The sequence below is a fragment of the Phalacrocorax carbo genome, chromosome 8 (assembly GCF_963921805.1).
Source record: "Phalacrocorax carbo chromosome 8, bPhaCar2.1, whole genome shotgun sequence".
Lineage (NCBI taxonomy): Eukaryota > Metazoa > Chordata > Aves > Suliformes > Phalacrocoracidae > Phalacrocorax > Phalacrocorax carbo.
Window position 1 is genome coordinate 44,651,898 of NC_087520.1, and position 12,558 is coordinate 44,664,455.

General features: G+C 52.3%; 1 protein-coding gene across 3 annotated transcripts in view; it reads left to right on the plus strand.

Moving 5' to 3' along the window:
- The first annotated feature begins 420 nt into the window (after positions 1-420).
- Positions 421-12,558, plus strand: part of ACSF3 (acyl-CoA synthetase family member 3) — a 66,719-nt gene continuing 54,581 nt past the window's right edge. The window contains exons 1-3 of one of the 3 annotated variants that reach the window (XM_064459783.1): positions 421-527; positions 3,708-4,439; positions 5,899-6,054. In XM_064459783.1, coding sequence (XP_064315853.1) covers positions 3,738-4,439; positions 5,899-6,054 — 858 coding nt within the window. In that variant the 5' untranslated portion in view covers positions 421-527; positions 3,708-3,737. The other 2 variants (XM_064459784.1, XM_064459781.1) reach the window with 2 other exon arrangements.

Here is a 12,558-nt window from a genome sequence, read left to right on the forward strand (position 1 = left end):
GATGTTTGTGTGTCCTTGGGGATGTCTGTGTGTCCCCGGGATGTCTGTGCATCCCTGGAGTGTCTGTCTGTCCCCGGGATGTCTGTGTGTCCCTGGGATGTCTGTTGCCCCCAGATGTCTTTCCACCCCCAGAAGGCCCCCATGGGTGCAGGCTCTGGCGGGGAGCCCAGGCCATTGCTCAGCCCAGCCGAAATCCCGCAGATCAGGCACGTGGGCCCCGGCACCCCCCGGGCCGGACTGCAGCTCCGTGACGTCATGGACGCCCACCGTGACATCAGAGGACACCCCGGTGACGCCGCAGGGGGCTGCAGTGACATCAGAGGCACCCTGCGACGCCAGCGGGGGACGCCGGTGCCGCGGCGCGCCGAGCCCCGCCCTTAGTGGGCGGTTTGGGGCCAATTCCCCGTAAAACGGGTGCGGGGCGGGTGGGAACGTTGGGTCGCGGAACGTGCGGTCCGCGGCGCCGCGTTTCCGCCGGAGCCCGTTCGCGGGCGGACCGGTCCCCCGGTGCGCGGCGCCGCCGCCAGGTGAGGCCCCGCCGGGGCTGCGGGAGGCGGCGGCGGGGCGCGGGAGCCCGGAGTGGGCCCGGCCCGGCCCCAGAACCGGGGCGAGCCGTGGACCGGCGCCCTTGGGCCCGGCGCTCCTTCCCCGCGGGCCGGCGGGGCCTGTGGCGGGGGAGCAGCGCGGCGTCGCCGCCGGGCGGGGTGTGTTGGGGGGGGGGCGTCGCCGCTCGGTGCCGCAATTAACAATGGCTTTAATTAAAATGTAATAAACATCCCCTCCCGTCGGACTGCGCAGGAGCGGCGGGGCTCGGCTGTGGCCCCGGCCCTTGGCTCCCAGGACGCGAGGGGCGCCTGGCGAGGCCCATCTTCGCCCTCTGTAGCTCGGGAATTACGGGGTGAAGGATTTTTCCGCTGCTGCTGTGAGGTGTCATGTGAGTAGGGTGAGGGTGGAGAGTGGAAATGCTGTCTGGGATGAAAGAATAAAGCCCGTCCTTCTGAGGGCGTGGGGTCTGCAGTGGTTCAGCCTCATGGTTGAGCGGGGAGCTGGTGTGAGCTCCCCAGGCACCCTCGTCTCCTACTTTAGCCGTAGGAGGGTGGAGGTTGAGCCTTCCCTTTCGAGGCAGCAAAGACTCATCTTTTGCACTGCCGTGATCGTCCGCCCAAGGCCCCCAGTGACAATCCTCGTATTCAGGCGTGCTGTGCCGGAGTTTGTGTTACCAGTTATCCCTGAGCAGCGGCAGGTAAAGGAAACAGCCCCTGGCCTTACTTTGCCTTATCCTGAGTGTCTGTAAGTTCACACGCACCCAGTCAACACCGGTTCTCTGAAGCCATAAATATAGATGCCTGGCTAGAGGTGCTGCTCTTTATTGTTCCATTAAATCTGGGCTGGCGCTGTGGTGAAAACGGGATAATGTCATTTTTGGAAGTAGCAGCGGCTAACACCTGCTCTCGAGCCATACGAGGAGCAGCGAGTGCGCCAAGTGCACTTAGCTGGGCTGGGCTGGAGCACGGCGTGATCCTGGCAAGCGGTCGCTTCCAATTAACGCCCCTCTTAATGTCTGGGGCATTAACATCTCACCAGCAAGCCGGCCTTGGGCGCGGGTTAGGAGGAGGTGATTTGGTTTAGGTAACGGATGGTGTTTTCTCTTTATTTTATATTTTAGTCCTTACAGAGAAATGGAAAGATGTCACACGAGCTTTGTCATAACTTGTTTTGGTTTTTTTCCATCCTGATGGTATATGTCACGAGTGCACATGGTTACCACGCTCTGGGCTTAAAGCCTCTCCCCCTCCCAGATGTTTCCGCACTAAATCACAAGTTTATTTTGCAGAAGCAGAAATTGAGGTCTATATGCAAAAGAAAATATGTGCAAAGCCAACGTCTGGCTGGAGAAATGCTCTGAAGGTGGATGGGAGAGACTGCGGGGCTCACAGCTATGTCTGTGCAAAAATAAACGCTTGCTGCTGGCAGTGTGTGCTGCCCGTGGGCATGTCTGAGCAGCCCGAGTGGGGTTAAGCCCTGCTCAGCCCGTCCCCAAGTAGCTGCCAGTTCTCTGGACCCTTTTTGTTTCAGCACCTCCCCATGGTGGGAAGTTGAGCTGGGAGGCTACTTGAGTTGAACTGCTCCGCTAAGAGGCATTTATAAAAAATTTTGAGGGGGGGGGAAATCAAGTTGTTATTGCCAGCATCAAGGAAGTGTTGCACTCACTCTTAGAGTGAGCAGTTGTCATCCTTTGGCTATCTCCTCTTGTGATAGTCTACCTCTGGGGATCCTTTAGCGGTGGTGCTTAATAGCAGCCATTAGACAGGCCATACAGTAAACCCCTTTTTCTTCTGCCACTGCCCTGTTCTTTCCTTTCTGCTCCCTTGTCAGTGATGGCCTCTATGTGGAGAGGGTGCTTGTTCTTACTGCGCTTCCAGCCAGAGCTCCAGGCTCTGTGCAGAGCGGGGTCAGGATTCTTGCGAGGCAGCTCCTCGGTCCTCTCAATTTATCGCTGCTTCCTCTCATCTCTGGTGTACCAGCAGCCTCGCCTGCAAAGCGTTGCTGCAGTCCCCTCTCCCGGTTGTATTCTTACAGGGTTTTGCACTGTGCTTTAACTTTTCCCCTGATGCTTCAGAGAGATGCTCCAAGCACCGTCCAGTACTATTACACGGACCTTTCCCTTTGAAAGGGAGAGGATGATGAAAAGAGGGATCAAGAGCAAACTTCAGGGACTTCTTACCAGTTGCCACAAAAGCTTTTTTGCTAACTTCTCCCATGAGCAGATAGGTTGATGTCATCGTGCTGTCTAAGCACAAAGGCAGAAAGCGCCAGCCCGTGGTCTTCCTGTAAAGCCTTTAATGGTGCTGCTATGCCTCCCTCTTCCCTTTGGGGGTTTTCTCTGTTGAAATGCCCCTGTGCATCATGTCACTGCTGTGGCGGAGCAGCCGGGCCAGGTTGACGGCTGGGCTGAGCTTGTCCCAATGCTCTGCCTGGCTCCGAGTGCTGCCGGGTTGGTGCTTTCAGAAGTAGCAAGCCCAGAGGTCAGCATCTGCGGGGCTGTGCTTCCCTGCTGCTCGGTGCAGGGAGGGCTCCTGCTGCCTGTGGCTCTTGGGGAGCGTTAACCACTTGGTCTGTCGTGTAAGAAGGCTTTTGAGCTGAAGCGGTGTTTGTGATGGATGACCTGTGAGGTGGGAGGGTTTGGGGACTTCCCTGTACTTAGATGTGCTGTTGCTCGAAGGAAGACTCATGCAGGAAACAAGCCTCTACTTGGCTAGACCTTGGAAGGCTTGGATTTCACATCTAGCTCTCTGCTGCCTAATTCGAAGCACAGAGCAAGGCAGTGGTTTACCAAAGTGATGGAAACTGCAAATTGAGAGCTAGGTACTGTCGTCTTTAAGTTCTTCAAATGCTGGTCCCACCGAGTTAGAACGGCACCTCAAGTAGCCATTACTTAGCATCCTAATATTCCTGATCGATGAAAGCTATTTCATAATTTAAGTTAGACTGTTTTTTAGGGACGCGGAGGCTGCGTAGGGAAGGGTCTCTGTCTCGTGTTCCATCCATGCAGGGCCTTGTGCACTGGGGATGCAGCAGTCTGAAGCATAAACATTAATAATACAGTGGGTATTATTCAAATGAAGGCTGCCACTTTTCCTTTGTGGGAATAAACCCCTGGGTAATCGCTGCACATACTTATCTGTTCCTATAATTGCTTTCTGCAGAATCACTTCAAAACAAGCGGTGCTGGCAGGATGTTGGTCTCCCTGCTCTTCCCCCAAGTGAGCCGGCCCCTTCGATGCCTCATCCGGGACTTGCACCGTTGCAGATGGGGGCTGCGTGGGCAGAAGAGGCCTGGCTGTCCCCACGGGGGTCTGCAAACCGCACGGGCAGGCTACAGCAGTGACGTTACCCCTGTCTTCACCAGGGCTTTGGCTTTTGGGGATAAAATCGCCATCGTTGACCAAAATGGTGAGCACACTTACAGGGACCTTCTCAGCCAGAGTCTACGCTTGTCTCAGGAGATCTGTAGAGCTCTGGAGCACTCCAGCAAGGACCTGAAGGAAGAGAGGATCTCGTTTTTGTGTCCCAATGATGCCTCGTATGTGGTGGCCCAGTGGGCTTGCTGGATGAGCGGGGGCATAGCAGTGCCCCTGTACAAGAAGCACCCTGTGCAGGAACTGGAGTATGTGATTCAGGATTCACAGAGTGCTCTAGTCATCGCAGCAGAGGAGTATGTGGGGAAAATAGCCCCTAGTGCTGAGAAGCTGGGAGTCCCGGTTCTGCCGCTTCTTAGGTCTCATAGTGACGGACCCGCAAGTCAGGCAGCAGTGGAGGAGGGTCCCTTGACAACCTGCTCCTCATGGAAAGACAGAGGAGCCATGATAATCTACACTAGTGGGACAACAGGAAGACCGAAAGGTGTCCTCAGCACCCATGAGAACGTGCAAGCTGTGGTGAGTGCTGCTTTCCCCCTGCAAAGCTCGTGCCGAGTTACAGAGCTCTTGGCCTTCAGAGGCGGTCTGGGGTTGTGAACCCCAAAGCACAACACACCTTACCGCAACCAAATTCCTGCATGGAATTCCTGCAGGGCTGTGGCTTGAAAGTCCTCAGCACTTTTAAGGTGAATGCACAGAAGAGTATTTGAGGCTCTGAACCTTGTCCTTTTGGTGTTGCCGTGCTGCAGCCGGGGCAGGTGGGCTCCTCTCCTTGCTTTCCTGGAAGGCAGAAGGGATGACACCTGTTGTAAAAAGACTGCCTTCTTTGCAGTTTGCTTTTCTTCACTGTGACTAGGAAAGAATCTTTGCCCCTAATTGGAATATAATTTAGCCCAGCCCAGTACAGTACTGTGTGAAGTCTGTGCATTATTCAGCTATATATCCCCAAGGCAAAAAATCCATTAGCTCTCTGAGCCAAAAGGAATTAAAAGTTTGAATGAGCCTGCTGACTGCCTCACCAGTTGGTTATCGCTGCCTGCAACTGATAGATTCAGGCCATTAGGGAAAAAGGGCAGGGAATACATCGTGCGAGAGCGTACGTTGTTCTGGGTGCTCAGATACCGCAGTGTCGGGAGCGGTATGAAAGCCTTGATGGATAGAGCCAGGGCTTGGCTATATTGGGCAAAGAATCCGTTCACTTACAAATATGCTGATCATTTGGGAGGAGGCCTGAGCAGTCACCATCTTTTGTGCTGTCTTGCAGGAAGCCTAAAACCCACTCCCTGCCCTGTCGAAGAAGGTTGTGAATGACATGACTAAATTCCACTGTTCAAATGCTTTTTTATTTTTAGATGGCTGGAAATAAGCTTTCCAGTTGCTAACGCTGGGCTCTGAAGGGCATTGTTCACCCAGAAACCTGAGGTCTAATGCTTTAAATAATTATCCCTTCATAGCAGAGTATTTTAGAAGCTTGATACACTAATATTTTTTATTAATGTGAAGCCTGTTTTCTGTTTACCAGACAGTGATTTTTCTGCTCTCACTCACTACCCCTTACCGGTGCGGAAAGCCCAATGTCAGTGTCCAAATTGTGTCAACAGAGTTCTGGGAAAAGTAGTTTTTTGATAACTTCTTTCTGCCACCTCTGCATGTGCAGCAGCAGGCTGAAAATTTTGTAGGCCCTACTTAAAATAATTGCTCGCTATTTCTCAGTAACGAGGAAGAACTCTGATACATATGAAGCATGTTCTGAGAAGATGCAGAAGGTGCTCCCCTTGTATTCTGTGGTTGTGCTGGGAATTTTGCTTGTGCTGACCCTCAAGGAAAGGTTTTTTGCGCCCAGGCATCGTTCCAGGAGGTCTGGGATTTCTGCCGCCAGCTGTGCCCAGGGGATCAGGGACCTGGATACCTCGGGCTTTTCAAGCAGTGAGAATCGTTCTCCCTGCCCTAACTCTGGGTTGTATGTTTTCTTCTGCAGACCACAGGGCTGGTTGAGAAATGGGAGTGGAAGAAGGAGGATGTTATTCTGCACGTGCTGCCTTTACATCATGTCCACGGGGTGATCAATAAGCTCCTCTGTCCTCTCTGGGTGGGAGCGACATGCATCATGTTACCCGAATTCAGCGCACAGACGGTAAGTCTGGAGGGATTGCGCGTCGTCTTTGAAATTCAGCCACGAGACCCCGTGCATTGTAACTAGAGCAACTTCGGAAAGAGGTTCTTTAAGAATGCCAGCCTCTTTAGCCACTGGCTGCGTGTGGTTTGCAAAGTGTCTGTTAAAAAAACGCTTTCAGTTGGATGCTCAGTCTGGGGTAAATGTGCTCTTCTGGAGGCTACAGCTTGTTTAAGCGTGACGTACATAATGGTCATGCTACGCTGCCCCTCCTCGTGATGTTGAGGGTCTCTGACTGGAGGTGGGTCCTTCTAAGTACCTGCGAAGAGCATCTGCATCCAGAGTGAGGGTTGTTCATTTTCTAGTGCGAGGAAAGGTGGAAATACTGGAATTTTTCTCTTGCATGTTAGCGGCGTGCTGCTTGTTGGATATTATGTTTTCAGTAGCTGTGTTTTACCTTGCAATCCTGTGTCCTCGGTGTCTTGTCTTACATTACGTGACAGAACACAAGCTGTGGAGTTTCTCGCAGCCCAGGCCAGAGAAATCCTGGTACTCATCAGTTGCATGGAAACACTGCTCTTTCTCTGCGGAGAAACGAGTGTTAATAGATCTGTTGGTTTAGACTCAGCAATATGAGAGTTTTCAAATCGAGAGCTCCTTGCAGGACAGGTGGCAGGAGGGAAACCTTACTTGAATGCAGCAGAGACACACTTGTGATGTTGTTTTCTAGCCGAGACAGGAAACTCCAGTGCCAGTGCTCTGCTTCTCTTTTGTTCCTTGCTGTGGTGGCAGGCAGCCCGACCTAAGGAGAGGAAGAAAAGGGACTAGAAAGAGGGCAACCGACAGTAAGGTAGAAGAGTTTCTACAGTTACCGGCCCCTGGGATCCAGCACCGTGGGATCTAGGTCTCCCAGCATCATGGGTGCTGTGAGAGATGTTGGACTGTGCAGCGTCACTGTTGAGGGAGCAGTTGGGTTTGCAGATGCTGGTGCCACCTCACAGCAGAAAGGAAACGTGCGTTGTCAGTACAGAACTCCCTGGGAAAGTGAAAAGAGCCTGTCAAGCCTGTGCTTTCTAACTAAATAGGCTGCTTCACCTGTTGGTATTTATTCGTATGCTGGGCAGCCTCATCACACTGAAAGGACAAAGTGCAAAGGTGTGGGGTACACCCAGAAGCCTTTGACTGTGCTGCTGTCAGGCGAGGGTGAGCCTGGGCTCTGATCCGAGCGACTGCAGGACCGTGTGATTCTTTGTTGTTTATTTCTGCTTCTCGGAGAAGCAACCACAGAAAATGCACGCTTCCTTTCTTGTTTTAAGATGGCCTTGACACCTGAACGCCCGGTTGCTGCCCGAGCACTGATCCTTTGTGGAGGAACAGCCCCAGAATCCCAAAGGGGCAGCCCTGCATTCGCATTTGCAGGGCATGTAGGTAGGATGTTGTGGTAGAAGAAGGCAGGAAGGTCCTCTGGAAGCTGTAGCCAGTGTTGTCTCCTCAGTGGTCACTGCCAAATTGTCTTCTCTCGTGTTTAGGGTGTCACCCCAAAAGCTCAGGGTGCAGCAGGGACATGTACCCCACCAAAGCCAGGGCTGGGAGCGTGCCCAGCCCTGGTGATGCTGTCGAGGTGGCAGGAGAGCGTGCTGGCAGCCTGGAAGCAAAGCCAAGCCCTCTGGAGGGCGCGTTTCTCCACGTCCTGTGCCACCCGTGATTGATTGTCCCTTGTACCCTTGTGTTTTTCCTCTGCTCTCTCCCAACATCTGCAAATCAATGAGCTGACGTTGAAGGATGGGTTCAGGTGCGGGGGAGCGGGACACCCCGCCTGCCTTCTCTGATCAAAGCTCTCCCCTAGACTTGACAACCAAGGGCAAGCGGGGACAGGGCTGGAGGATGTCTGCTTGACCCTGGAGGTTGAACTTGGGCAGGGAGGTCGGCGTGACAAGCGTGCCTGCCGCAGCCAGCGCCGTTCTGAGGGCTCTCAGGTGCGTTCGGGCTCTTAAGGACATCGTTTGCTTTTCGATCTTTATTTTTTTTTTTATTCCCTTTATTTTTCCGAGGGCCTCCCCTGGGAGCTGAAAGAGGTTTGATCGGCACTACAAAGAAAGCACATGAGGGTAAATAAGGCTTTCTTGTGGAGTTTAATGCAAGCTGCCTTTCAGTTCCAGTCTATTTTCACCAGCTGTTTACAAAATGCCCTTTGCTACTGAAATCAGCTTTCAGAAAAGCAGCGGAGTTTCAGTGGAGGATTTTTGCAAAAGGAGCCCAAGTTTTGCTGCGTGCTTTTTTTCTTCGCTGCACCTTGAGAAAGCAGCCAATTATAGTGGGATATAAAGAAACTCGAATGGCAGCTAAAACACTTGACAGGCTGATCAAAACAAGGCTAGGAACTTACTCTCAACCTGCTGCAGACATATTTAGCCTTGAGTGATACTGGCAAGGGTTCAAGAGAACCGCAGCAGCATGCCCAATGTGTGTTTGGTTTCTAATCACTAACACTTCATTATAAAAAAATAAATACTTTATTATTGCAGTGTTTATTAAATTACATAATTTGCGGTGTGCCTTATAGTAGTGGATACAGATGCCAGTCTGGTTTCAGTGGTGAGAGTAATGCTCTGTTTTTCTTAGTTCGAAAATGTTTCAAGCCCCAGCCCGAGGCTGGCTTGTCGTTCCCTGCAGTGCAGTGTTAGGAGGTGGCATCTTTCAGACCCTTCCGTCTGCTGTTGGTAGCTGTCCAAGGAAAGGTTAAAAATCAAGACTGTGGAGTAACCCCAGCGCCCTGACCAACATCCACTCTCTTACTAGAACAGCATCTGATGTCTGTGGCTGCATGCAAGCTACTGCTGAGGCCACAAGGGCTCATTAAAGTGTAGTGAGATGCCTCAAGCGTGAAAGTTGCTGCATAAAATCAGACTCTTTTTATTAAATGAGGACATCCATTACTTTGCACTAGTTACTGTACATGTTATAATTCACTTTATAGCACCATCTGTTAGGACTGTCTTGCTTAAGCTTTTTGTAGCATCTTTTTATTGTAAGTTATTAAAAAATATGGCTGCATCTATTAATCATTTATTAATAAAGTGTTTATAAATGGACCCTTAATTTTCAGCATTACAGTTCTCTCATGTGGCACTCAAAGTCCTCCAGTGCAGGTACTCCTTGGGTGCACCGCGTCTCCTCGGGGAGCCCTTCTCGGGCTGCCTGGGGCCGTGAGACCGTGGGAGCAGCACCCAGTGCTCCCAGTGTGCTGGTGCTCGGGAATGACAGCGCTGACAGCGGGGGATGTGGGCATGTGGACGTGGAGCAGGCAGAACAGCAGTGAGCCAGAAAGTGCATTCCTCCCAGCAGCTGTGTGGGGCAAGGGTGGCTCTGGTGGTGGTGTTTCTGGTTTTTTGTGGTTTGTTTTGTTTTTTTCAAGGGTGAGAACTGGGAGAGCAGAAACCTCCTTGGGAGGCAGGGCAAGCTGCAACCCAAGCATCCCTATATGATCCTCCCATTGTGATTTGCTTCCAAGCTGAGTTTACTTTTCCAGCTGTACTGTTGCTGTTTGCAGGCAGCCAGCATTTCTCAGTTGCTTCTTTGAACGTGTTTGAAATGCCTGCCTTTTTTCCTATGCAGGAGCAGAAATCTTAAAAATGCTGGATTTGTACAGTTATTGTGCAAATTGGTGGCCAGAGGAGAAGAGATTAATGCCTCTGTTTAAGGAAGGAGTGCAAAGTGAGCCCTTTTCTCACTAGGCATTAGAGAAAGCCCATGAGCAAGTGCTTTATTGAAGGCTTCTGTGAGCATTGGGGTCGGCACCAAGCAGACATTAGAGCATCCGTTCCCCAGCGACTTCCTCTCTCCATCTCCCTTCCCTGCATCGATTCAGTGACGGCTGCTGAGGCTGAGCACACCCTGTGGTGTGACTGTTACTCAATGGAAATGTCAGCAAGTCTGGAGAGACAGACCCAGGGGAAGCCAGGCATCCTCCGTGCTGGTGCTCTTGCCATGCCAGTTGCGTGTTAGGACCCGGGGGAACGGCAGGGAGATGTGCCAGGGGAGGGTTAGGCTGGGCATTAGGAGAAGGTCCTTCCCCCAGAGGGTGGTGGAGCCCTGGCACAGGCTCCCCAGGGAGGCATCACGGCACCAGCCTGGTGGTGTTCCAGAAGCCCTTGGCCAAGGCCCTCAGAGACCTGGTGTGAATTTGGGGTGTCCTGTGCAGGGACAGGAGCTGGGCTCGATGGTCCTTGTGGGTCCCCTTCCCGCTCAGGGCATTCTGTGGTTCTATGTTGGCAGCCCCGTTCTGGACCAGGACCTGGTGGCACCAGGCACTCTGTGGACAGGAGCCTTTTGGAGGGAGTTGCGAGGTCAGTGTCTGCTTTGCAGGATCCCCTGCTGAGGCTTTTGGCTGACGTGGATCCACTCTGAGTTTGAATGATGGAACCTGCTTGTCTTTGCCTTGGACCACCTCTGATCTCACTTTAAGGGAAAGATGTTCTAATAGGAAAAGTCTCCCTGTCAGCTCTTTGCGTTGCTAAACGTGAGATCGGATCCCAGGAGGTCTTTCGGTCTGAAGTGCCAAGTGGGGAATAAAAGTATTCAAAAACATGAAGGAAGAATCTTGCTCTGAGTGATGGGGGAAGCTTATAGAAATCTCAGCTCGCTGTGACCTAGCTGCGGCGTGCGCTGCCCGCTTGGCTCTGCTGGGCAGGTTTCAAGCTGTGGTGCGCTGCCTGCGGAATGACAACGCTGTCTGTGCCCTGCAACCGCTTCCGTGATAAATATGCCGAGATGCAGATTTATTGGCCTGAAGTTCCAAAAAGAGCTGCTGTTTTGGTGCCAGCGTTACTGCATGTCTGACTTAAGATGCCTCCGAGGATCAAGCCCTCTAAAAATCATAGCCGGTTTTACAGTGTCACACGCAAAGCCATCAGAATCGCTGATTTTATTTAGACTTTTAGTCCGAGAGAAATGGGAGTGATGTGTGCCCAAAGCTAGTGTGTGATTTGGGAAGCTTTCCCCTGATGTGGTGTGAGCGCGCTGTCACCCCTGGCAGCTTTTTCCCATGGTGGGAGGGTGCCGCAGACCCGATGCTCGTCAAGGCTGCGTGTGAGGTGTTGCTCTGGGGTTGCTGCTGCACTGTATGGTTACACCCCCGACTTCCTCGTGAGGACCAGCAGCCTGTGCTACATCTGCGAGCAAACTGTTTGTCCTTGCTGCCGCTGTTATCTGTGCGAGCCAGGCTGGGCTGAGGCTGGGCGCTGGTGCTTTATACCTTCGCTGGGCTGAGCAGGGAGATCTGTGGCTCAGCAGTCACGGTTGCCTCCAGGAAGGAGAAGCGTGCATCACAGCGAGCCTCTCGCCTGGATCTGTCGCTTCTGCAAACATCACTGTGGGCAGCTCTTTTAGTTTATTTCTGAAAGAAAAGCAAATCCGAGCAGAGCGAGTCTGATCTCCAGTAAGCAAGGACAGCTTGTAGCGCGCTGGGGATCGCGCCTCCCCGCCAGTTTCAGCTGGGGAAAGGCGATTGTCTTTTCATCCATTAATGGGAGGCTTCAGAGGAGTAATTTTATTTCAGGCTCCAAGAGGAGTCCGTGGAGGGAGGAGCAGGTCACTAGTGAATGGATGATGTTTGATCACTTCTCACAGACCTGGCTTTAAAAAGTTAGAGTTTTTCTTCCCATCTCCCCAGATCTGCCGTCTGTCCTCAGCATCTGTTACGGAGTAATGTCTTTTGATGTGTGTGTGGAAATATAAAAAATGGAACCAGAGCCTGTCATACTTACTTATATTACCAGGTCCCAGGGAAAGCACTTGCTCCTTTCAGTATGCCTACAGCATAGGAAGGGTTTAAAAGCTTCAGCCTGGAATGCAGAGGGGCCATCAAACTGCACTGATGAATAAATGATTAAAACCAGAGTCATGCAGAGCACAAACCATTTGGGGTTATAACAAACATGAGACGAAGCCACCAAGGGCCCAATTTCCCTTTGAAGAGAAGAACGCTGCGCTCCCTGCCTATTGCCCACGACGCGTCCGCGGCTCGGTCCTTAGCAGAGAGCAGAGCTCCCCTTGATGCTCTCCCATCCCGTGTCGCGCCCATCTGCCTTTGTCGGGGATACACCGACGTGGGACGCGGGCGGGCGCTCCTGCCGTCCCTTCGGTGCTTCCGTAGCGTTACGGGAGCTTTCTGTCCTCGGCGTTAGGCGCGGGGTCTCGCCAAACGAGGAGCCGCTTCGGCTGCGGGCACGTTGCTGCCTGTTGCTCTCGCAGACGCTCCGAAAACTGCAGGCGGCCCTTTTCCTCGCCGGCGGTGCTACCCGCCAGCAGCGATCGATGCAAAACACAAACCTATCTGCCCGATCAAAAGGGAAGTAAAGGGATGATTTAACCTTGCATTAGGGGGTATTGTTATTTTTGAAAAGGGTTTAAAAAGAATTCAATAACAACTGAAAACGATACAATAATTTTATAGAAGAGAGGAGCTGTTGTAGTCATCAATAGAGGCAGCAGCACGGGCTGTCTGCGATCTCCTTGTGGGCTGCT